This window comes from Glycine max, chromosome 9, assembly GCF_000004515.6.
Source record: "Glycine max cultivar Williams 82 chromosome 9, Glycine_max_v4.0, whole genome shotgun sequence".
NCBI classification, from domain to species: Eukaryota; Viridiplantae; Streptophyta; class Magnoliopsida; order Fabales; family Fabaceae; genus Glycine; species Glycine max.
The window spans coordinates 44,679,062-44,705,860 of NC_038245.2; the positions used below are offsets into that span (position 1 = coordinate 44,679,062).

At 36.4% G+C, this 26,799-nt stretch overlaps 1 protein-coding gene across 4 annotated transcripts; it reads left to right on the forward strand.

The window, feature by feature from the left end:
* Positions 1–26,573, forward strand: LOC100780733 (transcription initiation factor TFIID subunit 1). 4 transcript variants are annotated; one of them, XM_041005105.1, is made up of 21 exons: positions 1–608; positions 984–1,090; positions 2,054–2,116; positions 2,275–2,383; positions 3,709–3,957; positions 4,828–4,946; positions 11,360–11,516; positions 11,806–12,883; positions 13,662–13,864; positions 14,006–14,243; positions 14,994–15,330; positions 15,609–15,818; positions 16,257–16,349; positions 16,911–17,114; positions 18,856–19,062; positions 19,675–20,161; positions 20,326–20,510; positions 20,670–20,792; positions 23,794–23,856; positions 24,188–25,240; positions 25,988–26,573. In XM_041005105.1, exons 1-21 carry the CDS (start codon positions 563–565, stop codon positions 26,351–26,353), a joined length of 5,697 nt encoding a protein of 1,898 aa, XP_040861039.1. In that variant the 5' UTR covers positions 1–562; the 3' UTR covers positions 26,354–26,573. The 4 variants fall into 4 exon arrangements, with proteins under 4 accessions (XP_040861039.1, XP_040861038.1, XP_006587642.1 ...); XM_041005104.1 differs by having other exon boundaries at positions 2–608; positions 11,767–12,883; XM_006587579.4 differs by having other exon boundaries at positions 2–608; positions 2,289–2,334; positions 11,767–12,883.
* The last annotated feature ends 226 nt before the right edge of the window (positions 26,574–26,799 follow it).

Genomic DNA, 26,799 nt, shown 5'->3' on the forward strand with positions numbered 1-26,799 from the left:
ACTTTGAATGGATCACTCTCCAGCGAAAATCCTTACCGTCCATTGCTGCATTTCCATCAACGGAGGCAGATTATATACCCACGGAGTCGAATAAAACCATTCATACCATAGCATAACCCCCTCTCTCAATGAACGATCTCGCTTTCAAATAAATAAATACAAATAAGACCGTGCGGCAACAACAAGCTGCAACTCAATTCTCGAATCTCCGATCAACCATAACCGCTGATTCGCCGGAAACCCTACTCCGTTCACCATTAGGTCGAGGCACTCTTCCGTTCAGCTCAATTTGAATCCCGTCGACGGCGAGGAGAGGAAACCTAATTTGCGAACTTCGTTTTCCTTTTTTTTCTTTTTCTTTCGGGAACGAAGAGGAACATTGCGGAGTGAAACAGCGCTAGTGAAGTTTAAATAGGGTTTTTGAGGCAACGAAGGTTCCAGAAGAAGGCAGTAATTGGAATTAATTTTGCTGGAATTATATGCTCTGCAGCTGCGGCTGTGCTTCTTCGATGAGTTCGTGCTGAATTCTGTTACAATTCGCGGATAGCTCTGTTCAGACACCATGGGTTACGATTCGGATAGCCCCTCGCAAGATGGGAGGGATGAAGGTGAGTTTTTCTTTGATGAAATTTGGGTAATAGTAGCATGAGAAATGCCGGAACAGGGAAAAGAAAAAAAAAGGAAAAAGAAGTAGCTAAGTAATTGGATGTATAGTCTAGTTGTTCAGTTGTTGTAGGCTCGGAACATGTTTCGTTTGCTTGTTCTGGCTGTTTATTATCATATTTAAGCTTTTCTCTCTTTAATATTAGGTTTAGAATTCGAAATAGGGTTGAATGGTTGCGCGGGAATCTAAGTTAGTGTCCATGTGCTTAAATTTGTAAGCTAAAGTTCATGTGGGAGTTTTGGTGGTGTTCTAGTATGTAATTTGGTTTCTTGTTTGGTATAGTTTGTTAACTCCATGTTTGGTGAATTTGAAATGATAGACGACGAAGAAGAATATGAGGATTCTGGCAAGGGTAATCGTTTTCTTGGGTTCATGTTTGGAAATGTAGATAACTCTGGTGATCTCGATGTTGATTATCTTGATGAGGTAATTTTATGCAGCCTTTATTGTTACTTTTGAATTTGGGGTCAACACGTTTGGAAAATCAGGATTGAGATGATGCATGCGTATATGTCATGTTCGGTTGCTTTTTGTTTTTTTGTTTTTTTGTTTTTACTGTCTGTCATACGTGCAATTCAATTTTGGAGGATTTTAGTATTTAGTGTGCAAACTGCGAAGACTGATAGATTATTTGCTACATTTGTGTTTGGTTGCTTGGTGGAAACTATCAGCAGCGATTTTGCCTTCTGCAACTGTCATTTTAGTGAAAATACTAATGTTTGGTTATTGTTGGATAGAATCGATTTTGCCTCCAAACCTCAGTTTGATTAGAAGTGATGAAAAGTAGCTTTTGCATTAGGTTGAAAATTTTACTTTAAATTTTATATCAAACTTGCTTTTAGGGTAAAAACATCCAAATATAAATGATTGCACTTCAAAATCAATTTTACAAAATTTATTTCTTTCAAGATCAATTTTGCTAATACTCATCCAAAGTTCCAAACACACCCTACGATAGTTAGGTCAAGTTTCTACTTTACAGATAAAATTGATCATTCTGTTTTAGGCATCCAAATTTACAGCTGATTTTGTAGTGCAATATGAGTTTGACCTGAAATTTATGTACAATAAGATTTTTGTTTTGATTAAATTCATGCCCTATTAGATTGCTGTTTACACTTTATGTTTTTAACTACCTTCTGTGATATGGGCATGCCAGATTATCAATGATCCAGGGAAGGATAAATTGGAGCTTCTAGGGAGGGGGGTCTCTCTAGAAAATAATTGCATCTTTAAGGATATGTATTCCCATTTTGAAAATTAAATTGTATTGATTGTTGAATGAGAAATTGCATATTCCATGTTGTTGTTATGCTTGGTTTATTTACGTTTCCGTGTTTCGGTGAGAAACTGTAAAGCTGGTGCTAAATAAGCATATTTCCTTTTTAGGACGCAAAGGAGCATCTTTCTGCATTAGCTGATAAGCTGGGTCCATCACTGACAGATATAGATGTAAGTAAATCTAAATATCATTATCTGGCTGTATTGTTCAAGTTTGGAATTCAAAATGCTATCTGTTGATGTGGTTAACAATTGTTAATTTAATTATCAGATTTTCCTTCTATATTTCATTTCTCTCACTTCTTCTATTTTGATGATGATGATGCTAGTTTGTTGGTTGCAGTTGTCAGGAAAATCACCACAAACACCACCTGACGTTGTTGAACAAGGTGAAGTTGTCTGCCAGGAAAAACTATATCATGCAGTTTTTGATATTCTGTTGGTATCATTTTTTTCCCTCATCAACTGAGAGCACTTCACCTGTGTTTTATTTCTACTAGAATTCTTTCCCACATGACATATGCTTGGTAGAAAATATCATATGAAAGAATAAAATTTTGTAAATCTTATAGGAGAAATGCTAGCAACACACTATTTTGAACTCATTCTCTGCTATTGGCTGAAACTTATTGGAAATCACAAATTTTTGTATGTCCCACTCCTTATTTAGTGACTCTCCTCATTTTGTAGTTTTAATTTTTTTTAGCAAATTGTAGAGTGTGTTGCTAGCATTCCTCATCTTATGTATCCTCCATGGTATTGGAGGATTAGAGTTGAGTCAGTTGACGCTGGGTGTTACTCTCCATTCTGGAAAATATTATATAAAAAAGTTGTTTTTGTAAAATTAAGACCTCAGTTGTTATGCCTGATGCTAGGTGTTAGTAAGGGCCAGTGGCACTAGTCAATAGAAGTAGATCGAGAAAACAATCTGATATGAATTTTCAGTGATGGCTTGTGACTGGTATTAATGAACATGTGTGGATAATAGTCATTCGTTAACTCCATATAGTGTCACATAGCTATTGGTTGGCTCCTAAAATATGGGGTAGGTGCTCCTGGCTTTTGTTTGCACCAAAATGAATTTCCTTAGGTGATGTGCATTTTAGTCGAAATGAATTGATTTATTAAACAGTAAACACTTCATTGGACCCTTTTTGGGATTTGATCAGTAGAAGGTTGTTAAGGTTTTATGCAGTTGAGCTCTTTTTTTACGGGGCTTTGATGCAATTTAGAGCAAAATGCAAGAAATTTACCATGTGAGGATTGCGTGTGCAACATCCCTAGATCATCCTTTCATACAAGGTTCTCACATGACTAGGTCATCTTGTGCAACACCCCTAGAATTCCTACACGGTGCGTCTCATGGTATTTTTCTGCTTAGGGCATTATGCCAATATTCCTTTCTCTCATCATAAGACATACTCCTGTGAGGATTGCATGTGAGGGGTAGGGTTTTGATTTGGATCTCATAATTTATTCATTGAGGTTCTTTGACAGATTTACAGAGGGTTTTGAGAGTATTTCAGGCTGATCTTCAGTTATTTTGTTATTGTTATTTTCTGTTGGGAGGATTCTTGACCCTTCTGCTCTAACATTTCTTTATCCTTGGAAATTTCATTTGATAAAGCTAATTCACATCGAAGGCATTTGTTGTCTGTAAAATAGTATGAATTTGATGAAATGAAGCATTGGTTGCAAAATAAGCCATCTCTTTTCCCTCCCCTGTAAAATAGTTTACTAACTGTGATTCTTTTTAATCTTAGACTGTGATGTAAAAGCTGAAGACGCTGTTGATTATGAAGATATTGATGAAGAGTATGATGGTCCAGAGACAGAAGCTGCCAATGAAGAGGACTATTTATTGCCAAAAAAAGAATTTTTCTCTTCTGAAGCCTCTGTATGTTTGGAATCCAAAGCTTCTGTCTTTGATGATGAAAATTATGATGAAGAATCTGAAAAGGAGCAAGACTTTGTGAATGACGATTCTAAAGTTTATAACATCCCTTTAGCTGGTAATATTTTTTTACATGAATTGCACCACTTTGTTATTGCTGTTGTGCTTTGTTTTGTCTGCTTTTAACTTACAATATAGATTTACATGTTATGTTGGTTTCAGTTCTCATAAAGGTGAAGAAGCTATGGTTCATGTAATCTAGCTCTAGCATATTGGCTGGAGACAGATGTATTGTTTGTCATGCATGAGAATGCTTTGATTTTTTACTTTTTAATTTTTTATGGCTCTCCTTATTTGAACCTTTAAGATAGTTCTCTTTCACTTTCGCTGAGGACTGGTTTGGAAGTAGATGCTGTTTGATTCATAGATGGTCTGTTAGGCATTTTGTCCATTGCCATGTGATTGTTTAATCATATCCAGTATGCTTTACCAGGTCCTTTATGATTTATAATCCCTCCTGAACCTGTGGATGACATGTTTGCATTCTGTTTGACACTTCCAATTTAGAAATTGAATGTGCATGAGTGTGACTATGCACAGGTTCTATTGTGAACTAGTTTCATATATTTTAATTCAATTGACAAAGGCAAAGAATACCTATCCTTTGGGAAATTGATTTGCGCTGTGCTGGAAATGCATAAAAAAGATTAAAAAACCCTACTTATTAATGGTGGTATTTGAATCCAACTAGTGTATAGGTTTGGATCTTAACAATAATAGCTTTGTGTTTGAGCAAAAGCTGATACCTTATCATTCAGCGCAACTCAGCTCAATTCAACAACATATGATTTTGTGAGGATTGAGGATTGAAGCTTGAAAATCTTTGGAAAGAAAATTAAAAATGATTGGTTTTCCTGAATGAATGGTAGATGGACCTCATTTCATATTGGACTCTTGCAGTTTACATATGCCAGCTTTGTTCTTTCAGGGGAGCAGGAAGAGAGTTTTGTGGATGCATCTAAAGAAGAGAGTTCGCTTGAACATGAATTACATGTTGACTCACCGCAGACTGAAGAGTTGGATGCTGATGTACAAAAACTTGAGGAGGTTTGTTTCATTTTTGCTACCTCCTAAATATTTCTTTTTGCCTTTTGATGTTTATTCTCGTTCAAATTACAGGGTTTTGGGTATAAGGGAGGGAAATGACATAAAAGAGATTGAATGCATTGAGATCAATATTTTTTGAGTTGATTTCATGTAACGTGTTACAATGGTACAAAACATAAGGCAAAACTTGTTCAAAAAGAAAATGTAAGTCAGAACACATAAGTAATTTTTGACCTAAAGCTGCCTACTCAGCGAATGCATATGCCACATTAGTATACTTAGTACTCAAACTACACTGATGTGAATATTTATAGTTGTGTGGCTTGAGCCTGTGACCACATGATCATTCTTCATAATTTAGTCCCTTTTTGGTCTTGATTAATTTTAGGGAAACATAGCTCCCCCATACTGATCTCAAATCCCCCCCTGCCAAAAAAGAAAGAAAGGGTCTATCTGTTTAATAATAAGTTGTTTTGAACATCAGATAATATAAATCTCAACAGACACTAAATTGAAACCTAAAATGAAATGCTCTTGGGGACATTATGGTGCTGTTTGATCCTTGCTTTTTTTTTTTATCAGCTAAAATATGTATATATAGTATTAATAATGAGTAATAACTGTTAACAGTACCAGAGGTATTGTTTTCTGTACATTCTGCCACACTATTACCATCTCTATTCCAGTTTGGGAGTCTAATATATATTGCAAGCAGTATATTTTAGAGTGCCAAATCCCTGTGATGTAAAGCATGTTAAATCCCACCCGCAAATGAACCTTATCCCGGCTACAAAAGCCAAGCTTTAATATTACTGGTCCATACATGAAATGGTATTTCAAAATCCTTTTCCATGTTTTTCAGCCACAACCAACAAAAGAAAACCACCTCCTCCAGCACTTTCTGACCATCAAATTCTTCATTGGAGAAAACCAACCTGTTCCTATAATGCCATATACGCCATGTCAAAGCTACCCACAGTGTTTGCCACCTATTCTGAATCACACCTTCCATACAGCAGTATGAGTGCTGTAAGAAGTGTTCCTTTGGTGCTTGTGGCAATACTGTAGACACTCCTACCACATTGGTATGATCCTATTAGAGTTAAAGAATAAATGTGAATCTTCATCCATCGACAAACATGACGGACATCTGGAATCCTGTAGATCCACATTTCTTCTTAATAGATTCACCCTTGTTGGAATTCTGTCCCTCATCAATCCCATCAGGCCCTCAACCACGATCTCAAACAGATAAGGGGCTAATGGGTCCCCTTGCCTGAGGCCTCTTTGGGGGAGGAACTCATCTATGTATGGGGCTCCCATTAACCAACACTGAGACTGTAGAAGACTTCAAGCATCCTGCGATCTATCACACCCACTTTTCACAGAATTCCATCCTCTTCATCATGTAAAGGAGGAAATCCCTACACACAGAATCGTATGCTTTTTCGTAGTCCACCTTAAAAACTAAGCATTTCTTTTGTTTCTCCTCGCCCTGTTAACAACCTCATTAACAATGACAACGCTGTGCAACAAGTGCCTTCCTTCTATAAATGCGCTTTGACGCTCATCGATGATGCATGATAAGATTCTCTTTAGCCTCCTTGATAGAATCTTGGCCACAATTTTATAAATACACCCTACCTAGTAGATAGGCCTATACTCATTAAGACCCTGTAGATCTTGAACTTTTGGAATCAAGGCCAAAAAAGATGCATTGCTTCCTTTCGAAAAGATGCCGTTTGCATGAAATTCCCCAAGAAATCTAAGAAACTCTGATTTAAGAACCTCCCAGAATTCCTTGATGAATTTGAAATTGAGCCCATCTGGACTTGGACTCTTGGAGCTTCCACATTCCCACACAGCTGCCTGACCTCTGCTTCCTCGAAAGGGGCTATCAGCATGACATTATCTGACTGATCAATAGTCTTGAAATCAACCCCATCCAGCAGTGGCCTCAACTCAGGAGATTCTTGAAATCTGGTCCTAAAAAATTGCCTCACTGCCTCCTTTACGCGTTTAGGCTCCTCAATCCAAGCTCCTCCAACAGACACACCTCTCGGCATGTTATGACGATGTTTCCAATTGACTAGCAAGTGGTAATACCATGAGTTGCAATCGCCCTCCTTCTGTCATCTAACCCTTGTCTTCTGTCTTAGGATAGATCCTTTTGGGTGTGCTGCCTACCAAAGTTCACCCTGTAATTTCCTTCTTAGCTGCACTTCTTCACCACTCAGTGGGCCGTTTTCCCCCTTCACCTCAAGCTCATTCAACTTTTTCTCAATGGTGGAGAATTTTTGCTGAACATCATCAAATTGGTCCTTGTTCCACGCTTTTAGATGTTGTTTGAGCCTCTTCAGCTTTTCCTTCAATATATATCCCCCCAGCCGTGGACCAAACATCCATCCCAAGCTTTGACAAATTTCTTAAATGATGTATCTTGGAACCAACAATCTAATGTGCTTAAAGGCTTTGGCCCCAATTCGCGTTAGAAATCTTAAGCAAAACGGGGCAATGATCCGAGAAATTACAGTCCAAGATAAATTATGTACTCCCTTGCCATTTTAGTAGCCATTCCAGAGATATTTTGATTCTGTCCAGCCTGCTTTTTGCTAACCCATTCGGCCTGTACCATTATATTTTTGCCCCACAACATGGTACGTCCTCAATATCCATGACAACAATCTAGTCATTGAACTCCTTCATAGGTCCTCCTTCGTGCTCCCACTGATTGAGGCCCACTCTTTCTGATGGCCTTCTTATACTGTTGAAGTCCCCTACAACACACCACATTGCAACTTGACTTGCTTCTTTAATCCGCTTTATTTCTTCCCACAGATTTCTTTTCAGTGCCGAAACACATGGTGTATAAATATTTGCAATGGTAATTCTTTCGCCATCACACCTCCACACTCCCTCCAATACAATGAATCTAGTACCAATGATCTTCCTTTCAACAAAGAAAGTTGACTCATTCCACAAACACCACACACTTCCAGCATTATTGATTGTTGGACTCTCTGCCCAGCATACCTCTGAATCCCCCCACAATGCTTGACATACCCACTTATCCACCCAATCTCGCTTAGTTTCCTGAATACATAACAAATCCACTTGTTCCTTTACCACAATCCTGCACATAGAACTCCACTTAACCCCCCTCCCAAACCTCTAATATTATAAGTTATAATTTTCATTAATCACCCATACTGCTTCCCAACCTTTCCACCACTCCTCTGTTTTTTTCCTTCTAAGATAGCAATCTTGGACATCATTTTTCCTTCCTCTGCTTCATAACTGACCCCCATATCTTTTGCCATAGTCCAAGTGTTTGTTGCTTCCTTCAAGGTCTCACTTGAAACAGAAATCGAAACCTATTGCATTGTATGACCAACATCCTTTTTTCTGTTATTTCTGTCCCACAAGGCCACCTCTTTAAGCCCACTCCCGCCTTTCATCAAAATAGGTGATCCATTTTCTTTTGATGCAACAGGGCCTTCAGAGTTGGCCCAATTCTCCTTTTTGGTCACTATGTTATTTTCCCCTCCTATACCACCACTTGACTTCGAAGGCCCAATTTCCCCTTTTTGTTTTCTATTTCTACTATAAACCATCAATACAAAATTAGGCCCATTACTTTGCTCCAAAGCTGTTATTCTCTTAAAAGGACTTTCCTTGTCTGCTAACTCAACATTTGTTGGCCCCACTAAAACACCTGATTGAGTTCTCTCTCCCCTTTTGTCCTCACTTCCATTGCTTTTAGACTCAGGCTCGCCTTGAAATCTTCCCCTAAGAGACTACAATCTTCTTTTTTCTCTGCAAGAGTAGGTGCGCCGCGCTCAACAAAGAAGGGTTGTTGTTACCTGCTGATGTCGCCATGTCTTTCTCTGTATAGGTATGGTCACCCTGTACCCCGCCAAAAGCATGCACTTGCTCTTCCTTTTCTACTCCTCCTCGCACAGTTTGTGTGGGCTCACATGTCACAAAATTTTGAACCACTATGCCCTGGTTGACCGATTTCAACGTGACCGTTGTGGGAGCCCTTTTTGTCTCGCCACCCTACCTACTACCGTCCCTAGAGTTTCCCCTACCTTTTCCACCGCTGGCCTTAACCCTGACCGGTTGAAGTTTTACGTCGAACTGAGAGAACACCGACGCCACCTCCATACAGACATCACTCTTGCGAACGAGATTTTCTCCAATGAATCTAGAAAGTTCCACCTACTACATCTACATCTTCTTGACTTATAGCAAGTCTCCTCTACGATTTTGACGGCAAAATCGACGCCATTGATTTTTGCTGTCACGGAGTGGTTAGTCAGTGGTGACCATACTGTTTTGACGAGAACTCTAGTGCGATTAACTCTTCATAGGTTCTCAACATCATCATCAACATCTTTAAATTCTCCAACACTCCCTACTATCTTCTTGGCGTTCTCTGTATCCCAAGCACGAAGAGGGATACCCCAACACAACACTCAAACCATCCTAAAACTTGTTTTCATCTCCGGACTCTGCTTCTTAAGAGAATGGAACATAGATAGCCCACTTATGACACCCTCTTTGCAAAGCTCTTGGATTCTATCTTTGCACACCCTGTGATCAGAATCATATCTCCTCTGCACCGTCCTAGCAGAGTTCCTCATCCAAGTTGTCAAAGTACATTGGGTTCCTTAGGTACCCAACCCAAGCTTTTTCCAACCATGCTTTGGTTTCCATCGGCACCGATAGTACGATGGAAGAGTGCGACTTGTGAAATCCCCTATTTGAAGATGTCTTGTTTTGCTGGTTACACCTAGATAGCCACCTCTTCTCTGGGCCCTTGCTGCTACTCTCGGGTATTGCCGCCTTCGCGCTTGTACCTGCTTATTTGTTGTTGGTTTGTTTATCCTTTTCGCTATCAAGAGCTGTCGTTAGCGATGTTCCAGTGTCCTTCCATGCCACAGCCTTTTGAACAACACCTTTGCCAAGTTGCATGCTTACCTCCGTTGCTTTACCTTTATTGGAAAAAACCCAAGTCTTACATCGACTAAAGATAAAGCCAAGTAAGAGTATATAAGTGAGGGAAAACCCTCACCCCTTGAGCTAGCTTTTAGGGTTGAGTTAGGACTAAACTCACATTTTAAGAATCTAAGATGGTATCAGAGCATATCCAATATTATTCAAAAGGCTCACCCACCATTGTTATTCACGCACCAAACCCAAGAAGTGTTAGGCGTGAGGGGGTGTATTGGAAAAAACTCAAATCCCACATTGGCTAAAGATAAAGCCAAGTAAGAGTATATAAGTGAGGGGTAACCCTCACCCCTTGAGCTAGTTTTTGGGGTTGAGTTAGGCCTAAACTCACATTCTAAGAATCTAAGAACCTTTGTCCTTCATGATCGATACCGCCTTAGCAGCATCGTCTTCATTTCCAGCCTCCCTTTTGTCTCTACCATATTTTGGCACGTTCACGTGCAGCTTCAAGCCTTCGAGAATAATATTGTCAAGCTGTTGTTCCAAGTACCGGACGTTTGAAACACTTATGAACCTGACGAAGCCATATCTCCGACCACTTCTATTTTCTCACAATATAAACTTCCTTGACGTCCCCCCATTTCTTGAAAGCTCGCCATAAGTCTATTTCTCCAACTCTGTCAGGGAATCGGGTGAAATAGAAAGAAGATATGTCAGAAGAATCCCTCCAATTTCTGTTTCTCTCCGATCACTGCCAGTCATGTGCCATTGCCGTTGTTGTGTCGCCGTCGTTCCCTCTCCTGGTGAAGCTAACACGGGACTTCTCTCTCACTGTCTCGTGAAAACTCTCTATTTCTCTCTCTACCTCTCATTCTCTCTCTGCCTAAATGGAGCTTATGTTGATGTTTTGATATTTGTTGTCATGCTGTTCTAACCTCTATCAATGGTTTTAGACCAACTATGAAATTGGTGAAGGTACTAGTTCATAGTACATGGTTGAATCAGCCTCTTTTATCCTTGTATCCAACCCTGCCTAGTGGGAAAAAGCTTGGTTTTTGTAGTGGTGATATGGGGGCATGCTAGAGATATAAACCTGTGCCAAACTTAGTTTTTGGAGGTTTGCTACTTGAGAAATATGCAAAATATTAGGATGCTGTTTCAGTTTGGTACTGAATTGATTGTACATAACTAAAGTGGGGTGGGGGAGTATGAAAGAGTAAAAGGATTTCTGCATGATGAATGCAGCTTCGCTCCATTTGTGTGTGTTTATATTATTAATTGTAGGTTTAGTACATGTGTACTATAGGTGTAGTACCCTGCTACAAGCCCAGCCAATTAGTAATGAACACACTAACATGTATTTCTCTAACATTGATGATAATTATTGTTGATAGGATTATAAATTTCATGGTTGACTTTCTATTGACATGTTAATGTCTTAATTGATGAAAAAACAGGATGGCCCTGAAGTTCAGAAAAGGTCTATGGCTATGCCATTGCCTGTTTTATGTGTGGAAGATGGTGTGGCAATTTTACGTTTCTCTGAAATCTTTGGCATTCATGAACCTCTCAGAAAGGGAGAAAAGAGAGAGCATCGACATTCTATTCCTAGAGGTAGTTGGAGATTGGAAATGTTTATTTGAATTTTGTCTTCATTTGTCAGTCTATTATATCTTGTAGGAGAGGTATCGTTAGAAAACTTAAATAGTTGTTGCACAATTTATACAATATGTGAATGAAATTTAGAATTGTCAATGATGAGATTTGATTTGAATGGCAAAATGAATGCTATCTTTCTTCAGTGTTTGTCAGTGTGGCTTCTGCCTTAATTGACTCCCCCCCCCCCCCCCCCTCTTGTTTACAGATATATACAAGTCTTTCGATTTAACTGATGATTTTGTAGAAGAGGATGAAGAGGAATTTCTGAAGGGCTTCTCCCAGAGTCTCTCTCTTTCTAAACAGGTTTGTGTAGTTCATAATGATGTATCAGAAAGCAATGATGTTGACTTGGAGTTTCCAAAATTTGGATTTCTTCATGCGGATGCCTCAGTGGACAGGAAAGATGATCAACAATCAAAGGACTCGTGTCATAGTGCTGAACCGATGAAAGGGGATTTTGTAGAAGATCATTTCTGGAAAGATCATCCTTTCATGTTGGCCAACTTTTATCCTCTTGATCAGCAAGACTGGGAAGATAAAATCCTTTGGGGCAATTCTCCTGTTCCAAGTTATAATAATGTTGAAAGCTGTGAAATTTCTGGACCCGAGTTGGGAGCTTCTGGTGGCAGTGAAATAGAAATTGAAAGTGGGATCCATAATATTCAGATGGAGCCTCAGAAGGTACTGGAGGATAAAAATCATAATGTCTTAATGCGCAGCTCTCCTGTCAAATTGGAGCCCTTTGGCTCAAGGGATTCTTCTGGAGCTAAGACCAATTTAATATCCAGAAGTCTCTTTCACCCCCAACTTCTAAGGTTAGAATCCAGATCTGAAGTGGATAGTTCTAGTCTTGCAGATGGAAGAGATGCAGAGATATCTGAGCATAATCAAAGTGGTCAAGTGAAGCGCTTTACCAAGGTTATATCACAAAACAGAGACATGATGGAGGGCTCCTGGTTAGACAAGATAATATGGGAGGAGCTTGATCAGCCTTCAGTGAAACCGAAGCTTATCTTTGATCTTCAGGATGATCAAATGCACTTTGAAGTTTTAGATACCAAGGATGGTACACATCTTTGCCTTCATGCTGGGGCTATGATTTTAACTCATTCTTTAAAATTAAGCAGCGGGGATTCTTCTGAGTTACCAGGACATGGAAGTCAATATGGATGGCGATATGTTGCTAATGACAAACACTATTCAAACCGTAAAACTTCTCAGCAACTGAAATCAAATTCCAAAAAACGCTCAGCTCATGGTGTCAAAGTTTTTCACTCACAACCTGCACTGAAGCTGCAGACAATGAAATTGAAATTGAGCAAGTAAGAATTTATTTGTTTGGAGGTGGTAACACTTTTGGTTTGTACTTTGTAGCATGTCTAACCTCTTTTGAGACATTCTTGCTTAGTTAGAATATTGTGTTTTTTGAAATGAAGTTCTGGTTGATTCTTACATGTAAGCTTGTTTGATGTTTGTTTGGCTAATTGATACCTAATTTGGTTAGAGCACTCTATCTCCAAATATTTTGGGCTTTCTATTTTTCTTGGTTTTTATGCACTATTCTTGAAGAATATAACTTGAGTCCACAGTTTTTCATGAACCAGGTTCTTTTGGAAAAATTGTATTTATTCATCTGTCTTGGTGTAGGTGAACTTTTGTTGGTACCACAATGTTTTTCATAATATAATTAGTATATTCAATGTATACACCGAGCTTAATAGGGTACATTGTAGAATTTTCTTACTAATTGTCCTAGACTAAGCTTGACAGTATATATTTACAAAACATCCCAAAGTTACCCGAGATGTGACCACCTATGTGAACTGTACTGAAGGTCTTCATTGTTAATAAAGGATTCCATTGCTTGCTCATAATCAGTCACCATTAGACTAGTTCGTTCATTGATCTGTTAGTTATCTACAACAGTGTTTGGATTTCTTATGCCATATATCAAGTTCTTGCAAAACCTTTATTGATTTGTGTATAAGTGAGCCATGCCATTGCTTTAATTTTATCTGGCACTTTAATATCTATTGTGAGTATTGTCTACATGTGCATTCTAGATTTTCTGTCATTATAATCTTACCAACTCTTTTGCAGTAAAGATATTGCAAATTTTCACCGGCCAAAAGCACTATGGTATCCCCATGACAATGAGGTGGCTGTCAAAGAACAAGGGAAATTGCCAACACAAGGACCCATGAAAATTATTATAAAGAGTTTGGGTGGCAAGGGGAGTAAACTGCATGTCGATGTTGAAGAAACTCTCTCTTCTGTTAAAGCAAAAGCTTCCAAAAAGCTAGGTTGTGAATTTTTTCATGTATAATAAAATTTCTTATCTCTGTTATGGAATTAAAATCATAATTAAACTGCAAGTTTATTCTGGTCTTCAGCGTACTGTCTCCTCTTCTGTATGACTGACCTGAGATTTTTTTGGGGGGTAGATTTTAAGGTATCAGAAACAGTGAAAATATTTTATTTAGGGAGGGAGCTTGAAGATCACAAGTCACTTGCTGCACAAAATGTTCAACCAAACTCCTTGTTACATCTTGTTCGTACAAAGATACATTTGTGGCCAAAAGCACAAAGGGTTCCTGGTGAGAACAAGTCCTTGCGTCCTCCTGGGGCATTCAAGAAAAAGTCTGATCTGTCTGTAAAAGATGGACATGTTTTTCTGATGGAGTAAGTGACCTGAAACTCTTATGCTGCTATTACATGTTTGCTTTCCATTGGGGCAACATTATTTTCATATTTTGTGTTAAAATTATATAGTTTTAGATATTGAGGGAGGAAAAGAGATAAAAGAAAATTAAGCACTGAATTAATATTAGCTTAGAATTTCATTAGCATTTTGTGAATTGGGCAGTGGCTCGGTTATTGAAAGGGGAAATCCTTGAATATTCAATATTCAATAATAAAAGCATTCTCTTCTCATTTATTTTCTGGCTTCCTAACATACTGTGTAATAGTTAATCCCCATCTTAAAACATAAATTATTGCAAGCCTTGCAATTTATGTTTTTTCTGCATAGAATATATCTCAAGCATGTTATCATGACTCCAAATTTAATACATCCAAGAGCAATGTTGTTTCCGCAATTGATTTTAATATTTTGTTAATTTCTTATCTGCAATGGTCATACTCTTGTTACTTTGTTTCTCCTTCGGGCTTCTCTAAATGAATGAGGATTGTGGATACTCCACTGAGATTCTGTGGATTGCATTGAATATTATAACAGTGTTTTACTGTAATGTTGTGTGTCAAGGATGGCCACACTAAGCCTTTATTTATGATGAGCAAATAGGATTAGTATTGATTACATAGGATTAATCTAATAATGAGTTATAAGGACTAAATCACTAATTACTATCTAATCATAAATAACAGAATAATATGTAATCTTAATTCTTAACAAATATGTTCTCTTTGTAGGTATTGTGAAGAAAGGCCTTTACTTTTGAGCAATGTTGGAATGGGTGCAAGACTTTGTACATACTATCAAAAATGCTCACCAGATGACCAATCTGGCTCCTTATTACGCAACACAGATAGTAGATTGGGGCACATTATTTCCCTGGATCCTGCTGATAAATTTCCTTTCCTTGGAGATTTAAAGCCTGGTTGCAGTCAGTCATCACTAGAGACAAATATGTATAGAGCACCCATATTTCCCCATAAAGTTCCATTAACTGACTACCTGCTGGTTCGTTCATCAAAGGGAAAGCTATCATTAAGGCGCATTGATAAAATTAATGTTGTCGGACAGCAGGTCTGTATATTCTTGATAAGTGCTTTTTGTTAATTGTCTACTTTTAAGTTTTTTGAATCTTTGAGTTAGTTGTTTGGTAAAATCTTAATGGATGTGATATTTTGAGTAGTCATACTCATAATTGTGGTATTTATATCTTGACTAACTTTTCTTTGTTTCATATGCAATTTGCCTACCAAAGTCCCAAGTTATGTCTCTGAAAATTTGACAGTGGCATGAAAAAAAGTGCATCTTATAATTGTGATGTGTGATAATAATTTTTATACTATGCTTTGCAGGAGCCTCTCATGGAGGTATTATCACCTGGAAGTAAAAATCTTCAGACTTACATGATGAACAGGCTATTGGTACACATGTGCCGTGAATTCCAAGCAGCAGAGAAGCGACATTTGCCTCCGTATATTGGTGTTGATGAATTTCTCTCACAGTTTCCTTACCAATCAGAAGCATCATTCCGTAAGAAAATCAAGGAATATGCCAATTTACAGGTATAAGAGAGTCACAAAGCTTGCCACCCAAGCAATTTATAAGAAATGGATGCTTAATAGAATTCCTTAGGGCTTGTTTAGTTTTTGAAAATGTCTTCTGTTTTCATTTCTTGCTTTCATAAATAATTACAAAAAAAGTGACATTGTTTTCAAAGATTTACATAGGAAACAGTGGAAATAACAAAATTATTGTTTTCATTGTTTTCTGTATAGATTCTTGAAAACAAGAAATAAAGTAAAAACATTGTGAAATTTTTGTAATTATTTATGAAAATAGGAAATGAAAAAAAAAACATTTTCTCAAACCAATTATTTTCAAAGAGAGAAAAATGAAAATTTCTGCCAGACAATTTTATATTGGAATTACAATCTTTTTTTTTCCTGATTACGTTTGCTGTATACCTGAATGCTTCATTCAATATCTATTATTTACTGCAGAGGGGAACAAATGGACAGTCAATTTTGGTTAAAAAGCGAAATTTTCGCATTTGGTCAGAGGATGAATTGAGAAAAATGGTTACACCAGAGCTTGTAAGTTATATCATATGACATTCTGTTTTTTCATTTATAAATTAAAACATGTCATTCTGTTGAAATGCACTATTAATAGCAAAATAAATCATCTTTAAAACATGCAATGGAGATTTGGAACTTGCATTGTAAAACTTAATCCCTCAACAGCATGATTTGTAGAGTTCTTTTTGGTTCATATCTGATGCTTTTGGGTTGTTGAAAAAATGAGGCTTCAAAAAACAATACGGCTAAATTACTCTCTTGGTTCCTCTTTTTATTTAATTTGTTCAATTTGGTCCCTTAAAATTAAATAAAGAGAGGGACCAATGGAGTAATTTAGCCAAACAATAATGCATTTTATTGGATGCTCAGTGTGCTTTGTATGCTCGCCTTCTATTATTTTTTATGATTTTGTAAGTTTGATGGTCTGTAATCTACATGCTGCTTAGCTTGGGATGCATTTGTGTGTTGAAAGTGAATTAATTGCTTTGTTGTTTATTTGTTATAAGATCTATCTGTTATATTGCTTCATTTAATATGGTTTCTTCTTTGTCTTGTTTTTGTTATACATTTTTTTAGGTTTGTGCTTACGAAAGCATGCAAGCTAGCCTCTACCGTCTAAAACATTTAGGAATTACTGAAACACACCCGACTAATATTTCATCTGCAATGAGTCGTCTTCCTGATGAAGCAATAGCATTGGCTGCTGCATCACACATCGAGAGGGAACTGCAGATTACTCCTTGGAACTTGAGTTGCAATTTTGTTGCCTGTACAAGCCAGGTGATCTATGCTAAATCTGATTTTGAGTTTATTTGGCATTGGCATCTATCCTGGTTATGTGCTGAAAATTTGTTTATATATGTCCATTTGATTATTTTGAGGGTAGAAGTGAAAATGGGTTTATAAAGTAAAAGGAAAATACAGGAGGAAAAATTAAAGAAAGCATAGTTGACCATCAAGGATGAACCAACTTCTATAGAATGATCTCATTGTAGGTATTCTTGTCTGATGTAAAGTATAATTTCTCCATAATTATTTACTGACTTGTGTAGGTTCTTCATACATTTGCACTTGTTTAAAATTTTATACAAGATCTTGAAGCTTGAAAACATGCTATTGTTTTTCACTAAGAATCTTGTGCCAAGGCTTGAGAATTGTGTGCCCTCTAAGATTTCTTTAAAACTTTTTTGATAAACAAAAAATATTTTAAAATAGACTTTTAATTACACTTAGTCTGGACTGAGTGTAATTTTGGTCCCTCAAGTTTTTTTTTCATGACAATTAAAATGAAGCAATCAAAAGCAAAAAACTTATCTTTCTATCTTTTGACCTCTCATTTATATTTTGCAATTTGAAAATTGCACCAGAAAATAGAAGCTCACTGCAGTATGTTATAAAGGTGACCTCTTCTGCTATGTTATGTTTTGATAAGATGGTATTGCTTCTTGACATTTGCATGAAGCAAGCGACTTGTCCTGAAAGATATTAGTTCTGCATCCACAAGTTACCTAGAATTGCTGCAATTCTTCCATTTGAGTGTCATATGAATCCTATAAAATTTGAATGGAAAGTGTAAAAAATAGTTGTTATAATTGAATTTAGAAACACTCAGCAATGGAATTCATGCATCCGTTTACAATTGTAGTGATAATTTGCTTCTGTGTGTAGAATTAATTGGCGGTGCATTATTTATTTGAGAAATGTTTCTTGTACATAATTGTACAACAATTTGTACAACTAAAAGAGAGAGAGAGAGAGAGAGAGAAATTTGAGATGTAATAAATGATGTAATGAAGAGAGATGGACATAAAAAATGTTGTACAAATTATTGTATGTGTATTACATCTCTGTTTATTTATTTTTTATTTTTTGCTGTTCAAAATAGGAGTTATGTTTTCAGAAGATAGGGATTATTATGATTTATTTCTTCTTTTTAATCTAATGAAAATTTACAACACCCTATGATGCATAGATACGATACGAGTATCGGATGCAATATGTATTCGATACGACGATATAATTATTTAAAAATATATAGGATATGATCCATGTAGGATACATATTTAGAAATATGTACAAATTCATAAAACATAATAAATAAATATATACTTAAAATTCAGCTAATCCAATTTAAAAACATATTTTCTTGGATATTACTAAAAACAAAAATAATTTACATATAGGAACAGTACTATCAATCTCATTCCTTTCTTGAAATCATTCATAAATAGAACAATTTCAATTTTTGGTTCATTAAGGGACAATGTTTCTATATTATACATTCTAATGTGTTTGACTATTTGGATACTTCACCAATACGTATCGGTGAAGTATCCAAGCTTTTAAAGCATCTTATGAAAATCCAATAGTATCAGTATCCATTACAGATTCGTGAAACAAATTGAAAATCGGTGCTTCATAGACTACACTGCAATAAGTATGTTTGTTATTTTTTGTTCTAGTAGTTGACTAAATTAATCATGAGTTTTCATCCCCTGTTGGTGGAATTGTTTTTTGACAGGGTAAGGAAAATATTGAACGAATGGAAATTACTGGTGTTGGTGATCCTTCTGGTCGTGGCATGGGTTTTAGCTATGCTCGGGCACCTCCAAAGGCACCAGTGTCTAGTGCAATGGTGAAAAAGAAAGCAGCTGCTAACCGTGGAGGTTCTACTGTTACCGGTACAGATGCTGATCTACGTAGATTAAGCATGGATGCTGCACGAGAGGTGTGTGGTATTTTCGTGATCTGTTCTGAACTGTATGTATTTATGTAAGCTATAGAGCTTGACTTTAAAAAAGGCTTTACTTTCCAGCAGGTGAAGATTTTCCTCGCATATTGTACTTAGTTGTGATATGAATAAAGATGAGATTAGTGGAGAATCTTGTTTTGTAAACTTTAGAAATGAAAATTTGTGCAGCAAAATGTTCTGATCTCTAATGAATATCTATATCAATAAATGGTGTCTTGAAAAGCCGTGGATATTTGATTTCATTAATGTATTATTCTAGTATTCCATTTACTTGAATATGAAATTATGAATAGACAAGTATTTGGCAAGAGCCTATTTGATTGCCCTTCATTCTTTTATCCTTTTCATTAATCTCAGCTACAATTGAAAACTGAATTTGGTTCCGCGATATATGCTTATTTTGCTTATTAGTATTCTTTGTTTCTATATAGTATTTTTTTCTTTTTGTCCAGATTTTATTCCAAACACTAGTTTGGTTTGTCTTATTAGTGTCTAGTTGACTTCTGAGTGCAATTATAAGGATGGAATAGCATTGCATATTTACTTCCTAGGATTCCTGCTTTTAATCTCAAGTATGGTCTTATCCAGGTTCTTCTTAAGTTCAATGTTCCTGAGGAAGTCATTGCAAAACAAACTAGGTGGCATCGCATTGCTATGATACGGAAACTTTCAAGTGAACAAGCTACATCTGGGGTTAAGGTTGATCCAACAACTATCAGCAAATATGCTCGTGGCCAGCGAATGTCCTTTCTTCAGTTACAGCAGCAGACCAGAGAGAAATGCCAGGAGATTTGGGATCGACAAGTTCAAAGTCTGTCAGCTGTAAATGGTGATGAAAATGAGAGTGATTCAGAAGGGAATAGTGATTTGGATTCTTTTGCTGGAGATCTGGAAAATTTACTTGATGCTGAGGAGTGTGAAGAGGGAGAAGAGGGTACCAATGACTTAAAACGTGATAAGGGAGATGGCGTTAAGGGTCTTAAAATGAGAAGACGCCCAACTTTAGCTCAGGCAGAGGAGGAAATAGAAGATGAAGCAGCTGAGGCTGCTGAATTATGCAGGCTGCTTATGGATGGTATGACATTTCATTGATTATTGAACTATTATTTCCAGATCCTGTTAGGGCTGCTCTAATGTAATGACTATAAGTTATTAATTGGATCAATATTTTGAAATTGAAGTCAAAGACGCTACTTGTCATATTTGACTTTTTTTTTCTTTTCGCAATAATATGTCCAGATTATGAAGCTGACAGAAAGAAAAAGAAGAAAGCTAAAGTTATGGTGGGAGAAGCAAGATTGGTACCGAAGATGCAATCAAAATTTTCCTTTGACAATGCTGAACAAGTTAAGCAAATAACTAATACTTTACAATTAGATGGAACTAATCACTTGAAAGAGGATGCAATCACAGATCTTAGGGAGGTAAGATGATAATTAGTTTATTCGCATTGTCTTGTCATTAGCATCTTGTTTAAAACACTTTCAGAAGATATTTGAAGATCTGATCATAAATATGTAAAGAATTAATTACCTATAAATGAGGCCTAATTATTTTATATTTTTATTACACGTTTTTGGCAGGAGGAAAACGTTCCTGCTAAAAAAAGCAAATCACTGAAGGTCAATAAAGCCAAGAAGAATGATATTATGCCTATTAGTATACCCAATAAAAAAATCAAATTGAATATGGGAGAAGGAATTAAGGTAAGTGATCAATTTTAATCTGTTTCGTCACTCTTTTCTCCTCATAGATAAATCCTTTTAAATAGTTGAGTTTATGTATAAGCAATAGTATTAAACACTGATTATTTTGTATAGAAACACTATGAACACACTCTTATGGATACACTCTCTTATTGGTTGAAATTTATTGAAAATGACAATTTTGTGGGTCTCAAATCGTATTTAATGATGCTCTCTCCTAATTTTGTAGTTTTCAATATTTTTTAACCAATTAGAGAAAGTGTGCTTAAATGAGTGTGTTCTTAGCACTTATCTTTTTTGTATAATAGTATGACTGTTGATAAAGAGAGCAACAAGTGCATTCATGACTGTACCCAAGTTTTGTGGGTTTTTTGCTTTGTCTTTTAGTTTTTTGTGTTATAAAAATATTTTTTATCTCATATTTTGAATTACGACGAGGGCGATCACAACAGTAAAGTTGTCATGACCCTATCCTAGGATCGTGACTGGCGCACAAACTACAGTTTATCCAGTCTGGCTAGTCTGAGGGTAATACTATATCAAGACACAAATAAAAGATAACACGGGGTTACCGAAAATCTGATAAAGCCTCCCCTATAAACATAACAATCCATATCTTGATTCATCAACTGTGAAACCATACAAACTATATATAGATATATATCCAACCCAACAATCAAGTGCCAGAACAACTATAGAGAGCATCACAACTTATGTCCTTGACATACACATAGCTCACTATTTCAAGTAGTTAGTAATCATATAACATAGTACTAGATGGAATGGTGTAAGCTACTGCAGGAGGTCAGCAAGAGGAATGGTGTAAGGAATTATGGAAGATAAAAATCCCTAGTAAGATTGCGGTTTTTGCTTGGTGGCTGTTAAGGGACAAATTACCAACAAAGAAGAATCTGCTCAGGAGACAAATGCAGATTCAGGATATGTGTTGCCCTTTTTGCAGAGGTGCTGAGGAGGAGGTATCTCACCTGTTCTTCCACTGCATCATGATCCAACCAATTTGGTGGGAATCGATGTCTTGGTTGAATATTAAATGTGCTTTCCCCCTCAGGCCTACACAACATTTTCTCCAGCATATAGGTATACAGACAGAAGGATTAAGAGGCAAGAGATGGAGGTATTGGTGGTTGGCGATAACATGGGCTATTTGGAAGCTTAGAAACAGAATGTTGTTCTCCAATGCAGAATTCGATGCTAATCGATTGTTTGATGAAGCTATTTTCTTGACCTGGATTTGGCTTAGACATTTTGAGAAAGATTTCACAACCCATCTAAATCAATGGTCAAGCAATATTAGACAGGGTTTTGTTTATGTAATGGGTGATACTAATAGAACAAATTAGATGTTCTCCTAATATCTAGAATACCATTCATCTCTGGTGTCTAGATGTAAGGACTGTATATCCCTTTTGTATTAGTACCTCTGGTACTTTCTTAATCCTATATATATAATACATTTATTTTGCTGATAAAAAAAAAATATAACATAGTACTAATCATAGCTTTTTAAAACATCATAATTACTCGTAGAAATCAAAATCACCAAAATATATTATTTTGAAATTTACTTTCTTCTCCTAAAATCAATCAAAAGTTCCACTAAGTAGATTAGCTACTCACAACCGAAGAGAACCAAATCAAACTCTTCAATGCCGTTGGGAGGAGCAACCACTGTATTTTCCAAGGAATCTAGGCATTAAGATCAAAAGAACAAGAGATTAGACAAAATCCCCAAATTAAAATGCCTATGGTTTTTAGGAAGTCACAACAATTAAATTTCCAACACCTCACACATAACCCATTACTAATTACTAATCTATGCTATAAATTTACCATCTACCCTTATGGATTATGGGTTTACCTCCCAAGAGCTCATCTAGAGTGTTTTAAAGAGATTGGTATTGTTCCCTTTAATCACTTTCCCATGCTTGGGTACGACAAGGCTGTAAGGAACTTTTGAGACAAAAGGGGGAGGGAATGGGTGAGAAGGAAAGAGATGCATATGGGGTTGGAGAATGGGTCAAGTGAGGAATGAAGGGGGGGTTGTATTTTTAGAAAACATGATGTTGAGAAGTGGGAGTGGGGGGTCTCGGGTTTGTTTTAAAATAAACCAGGATTTTTTTCCCTCTTCTTCCACTTAAAGTGGAATGGTGCATTTCACAAATTGTCTTGATGACCAGTTGGTCATGGGTTCCGGAAAACTCTTCGGGCACTGAGATACGTTACTTAGTTATAATATTTTTTGAATTCTAACTTTAATTTGAATTTGTAACTGCTGCATGTATTTTCAAATGGAGTTTAAGTAAATGTTAATTATGGTTTTACTTGCCAAGCTTCCCCTTCCAAAAGTTACACAAGATCTTGATTTTGACAACCTTGGATCAACCTTAGGCAACTAATAAAGAGGGAATTTGATCATTAAGGTTAAATCCAAAGTGTATATAGTAGTAGTTACATTTTATTCTATTGAATGATGGAGAAATTAGGGCCGTCCTTCTTGTCTGGAACTGCTTATGATTTTTACAGTAATTGCTAGAGTGGAACTAAATACATGGAAGGTTTAATTACTCATTTGATGTCTATGGTTACAAAAAAAACTTTCAGTCCCTATACATAAAAACAACTCCTTTTAGTTCCAATACATATCATTTTTAATCCCATTTACACATATCATTTTAATCCCTTTCAGTCCCTATGGCGAAGACTAAAATGGATTTAAAATGGTATGTTTTTAAGTATAGGGACTAAAAGAGAAAGTTTTTTAACTATAGGGATCAAATGAGTAATTAAACCTACATGAAAATAGTCTTCTTGATGCATGTTCAGAAATGCAATATATTATTGTGTATATTGCAGATGTGCTAAAAACTTATTGATCTATGTATGTGTTTGAGTTTTGTGTTCACATTCTTTCAGGATGATTGTAATAATGTTTTTAAATTTTACTCTGCCTCCTGAAATTATCTTTGATTTATGTCTGAAGAACCAGGTATTTAAGGAGAAAAAACCATCAAGGGAAACTTTTGTTTGTGGAGCATGTGGTAAGGTGTGTATCTTGAGTTGTTTACAGCCTATTTACCCTTTACAATTAGTTTTTGACACATGCTGCTTATGGTTTGATGCTTTTGATAACTTTTTTTCTTACAAAAAATATTTTTAAAAAATCATTTCTGTAGATGTAAAGTTAAATTGTTACTTCGCAAGTGTATTTTGAAAACAAAGCATGATCAAGAAACCAAAATAAATCTAAATTTTCTACATTAATAAATAAAAAGATATCAATTAATTTAAAATAGAAGGGTATATTTAGTTACGTGAACGTTTTGCCCCATTCTTTGATATATAGTATTATTGTAATTATTTTGTTGATGAACCAGGCTGGGCACATGCGAACGAATAAGAACTGTCCAAAATATGGTGAAGATCTAGAAACTCAACTTGAATCTGCAGACATGGAAAAATCATCTGGAAAATCTAGCTTTGTGGATCCCTCTAGTCTCTCCCAGCATAAAGCTCCCTCCAAAAAGTCAATGTCTAAAAGCGCAACAAAAGTTGCTCCTGTTGACAATTCAACAAAAATTCCATTGAAATTCAAATGCAGCTCCACAGAGAAATCTTCTGATAAACCTGCAGTAGAAACCCTGCAGAGTTCTGACAAGCCAGTCACTTCTGACTCAGAAACTGCAAAGTCTGCTAAGGTTAATAAGATAATTATTCCCAAGAAAGTGAAACCAGATGATACGCTGGCTGAATCTCGTAAGCATGCTATTGTTATACGGCCTCCTACTGATTCAGGTAGAGGACAGGTTGATTCTCATAAGTTCCCAATTAAAATACGCCCGCCAACAGAAATAGATAGGGAGCAAAGCCACAAAAAGATTGTTATAAAGCGTACAAAGGAAGTTATTGATCTGGAACTGGACAGTCCTGGTGGAAACACTGGACTTCAACACAGAAAAACTAAAAGAATTGTTGAATTGTCAAATTTTGAGAAACAAAAGAAACAGGAGACTGTGTATGGAACTGAAGGTTTTAAAAAATGGAACAGTAAAGAGGACAGAAGATGGAGGGAAGAGCAAGAGAAATGGAGAAATGATGCAAGGCTTCGAGAAGAAGACAGAGCAAGAAGGCATCACAAAGAAGAAATCAGGATGCTCAAAGAGCAAGAAAGGTTAGACGAGATAAAAAGATTTGAAGAAGATATTAGAAGAGAAAGGGAGGAGGAAGAGCGACAAAAAGCTAAGAAGAAAAAGAAGAAGAAGAAACCTGAGTTAAGAGATGAGTATTTAGATGACCCCAGAGCAAGAAGACATGATAAGAGAATGCCAGAAAGAGACCGAAGTGGAAAAAGGAGATCTGTTACTGAGTTAGGAAAGATTGGTGCAGATTATATGCCGCCAACAAAACGCCGAAGAGGGGGAGGGGGAGAGGTACATTTCTATCCTTGTTCTTCATCTTCATACATGTTAATTAGACACAAATTAGCAATAGCTACTTGGTCATTTATGACATGAAAGTGCTAATATCTGTCCAGCAGTTGAGGAAAGTTGAGGAAAATATTGAGGACTGGAAAGAAAACAGTCCTGGAGCCAAATTCATGTCATTGCCATGATTATTTTTGTTGTGAATTCAAGATTTTGTCTAGAATTGTAATTCAAATGTTAGCAGCCTGCTTTTTTTCTTTTTTCTTTAGTAGTTCAAATTAAGCTACAAATACCTTTACATTCTGCAAAATGAAGATCATAATGATTTATTGATTTACATTAGGGATGTCATCAAGTTGAGTGCAGGGGTGCCCCTCCTGTGGGAGTATAACCTTCACCCCTTGACAGAGGCTCACCTTGTTTTCTTACTGAGCAGTCCTATTTTTCTATTTTCTCTATGTTTCTTGATAGAAGAGTTTAGTCTTCAGTATTGTTTCTTAAGCTTTGAAAGACTGCCATTTTTATTTTGAGCAAATAAACTATGCAAATGCCCAAAAGAAACAATGTCATTTAGTTGTGTTTATGATTTATGCAGTAAAACTATGATATATGATTTTGGTTAGAAATAGTTTTGAACTTATTTGTATGGCTGCGGTGCTAGTGCTTGTCTTTTTTACTATGGTTTTGTAGCATTTATTGTGTGTTTCACTTGGCTTGAGCTAGCTCTATCTTAACTTAAATTTTCCTATGAAGGTTGGTTTGGCAAATATCTTGGAGAGCGTTGTGGACACCATTGTGAAAGATAGGTATGATCTATCGTATCTTTTCTTGAAACCGGTGTCGAAGAAGGAGGCTCCCGACTACCTGGACGTTATAGAGAGGCCTATGGATCTTTCCAGAATCAGGGAGAGAGTACGGAATATGGAGTACAAGAGCCGAGAAGATTTCAGGCACGACATGTGGCAGATTACTTTTAATGCACATAAATATAACGACGGGCGAAATCCAGGAATTCCCCCGCTTGCAGATATGCTTTTGGAATATTGTGATTATTTGTTGAATGAGAATGATGATAGCCTCACTGAAGCAGAAGCTGGCATTGAAATTAGAGATTTCTAAGCCATTTCAAATTCAGATCATGATCTGGAGGTCTGTTTGGTAGAGCTAAATGATTTTTCAAATGTTGTGTAAATATGGTTTTAAAAGATACCAAAATGCCTCCTGTATTTTTATTAACGATATGCAAAGAGGGTTGCAAGTTGTAAACAAGGGTGATGTATCAACCATGTAGCTCGTTAAATTTTCAGCGTGTAACAATGTAGATTGAGACCACTAAAAAGAATTCTTTTAGATGATAAACAAACAAAATAAAAGCAGAATAGCAGTAGTTATGGACATATGTATTTACTATCAGTAATCTTTTTTTTTGGAGAACTTCACTATTATTTAACGATAGTTTTTCTAATGGAATTAATCCTTTAATTTTACTAATTGTTGCAATTAATTTTTTTCGTCATTTTCTTACTTCAAATTTCCGTAATTAAAACAATTGATTGATGTTGAAC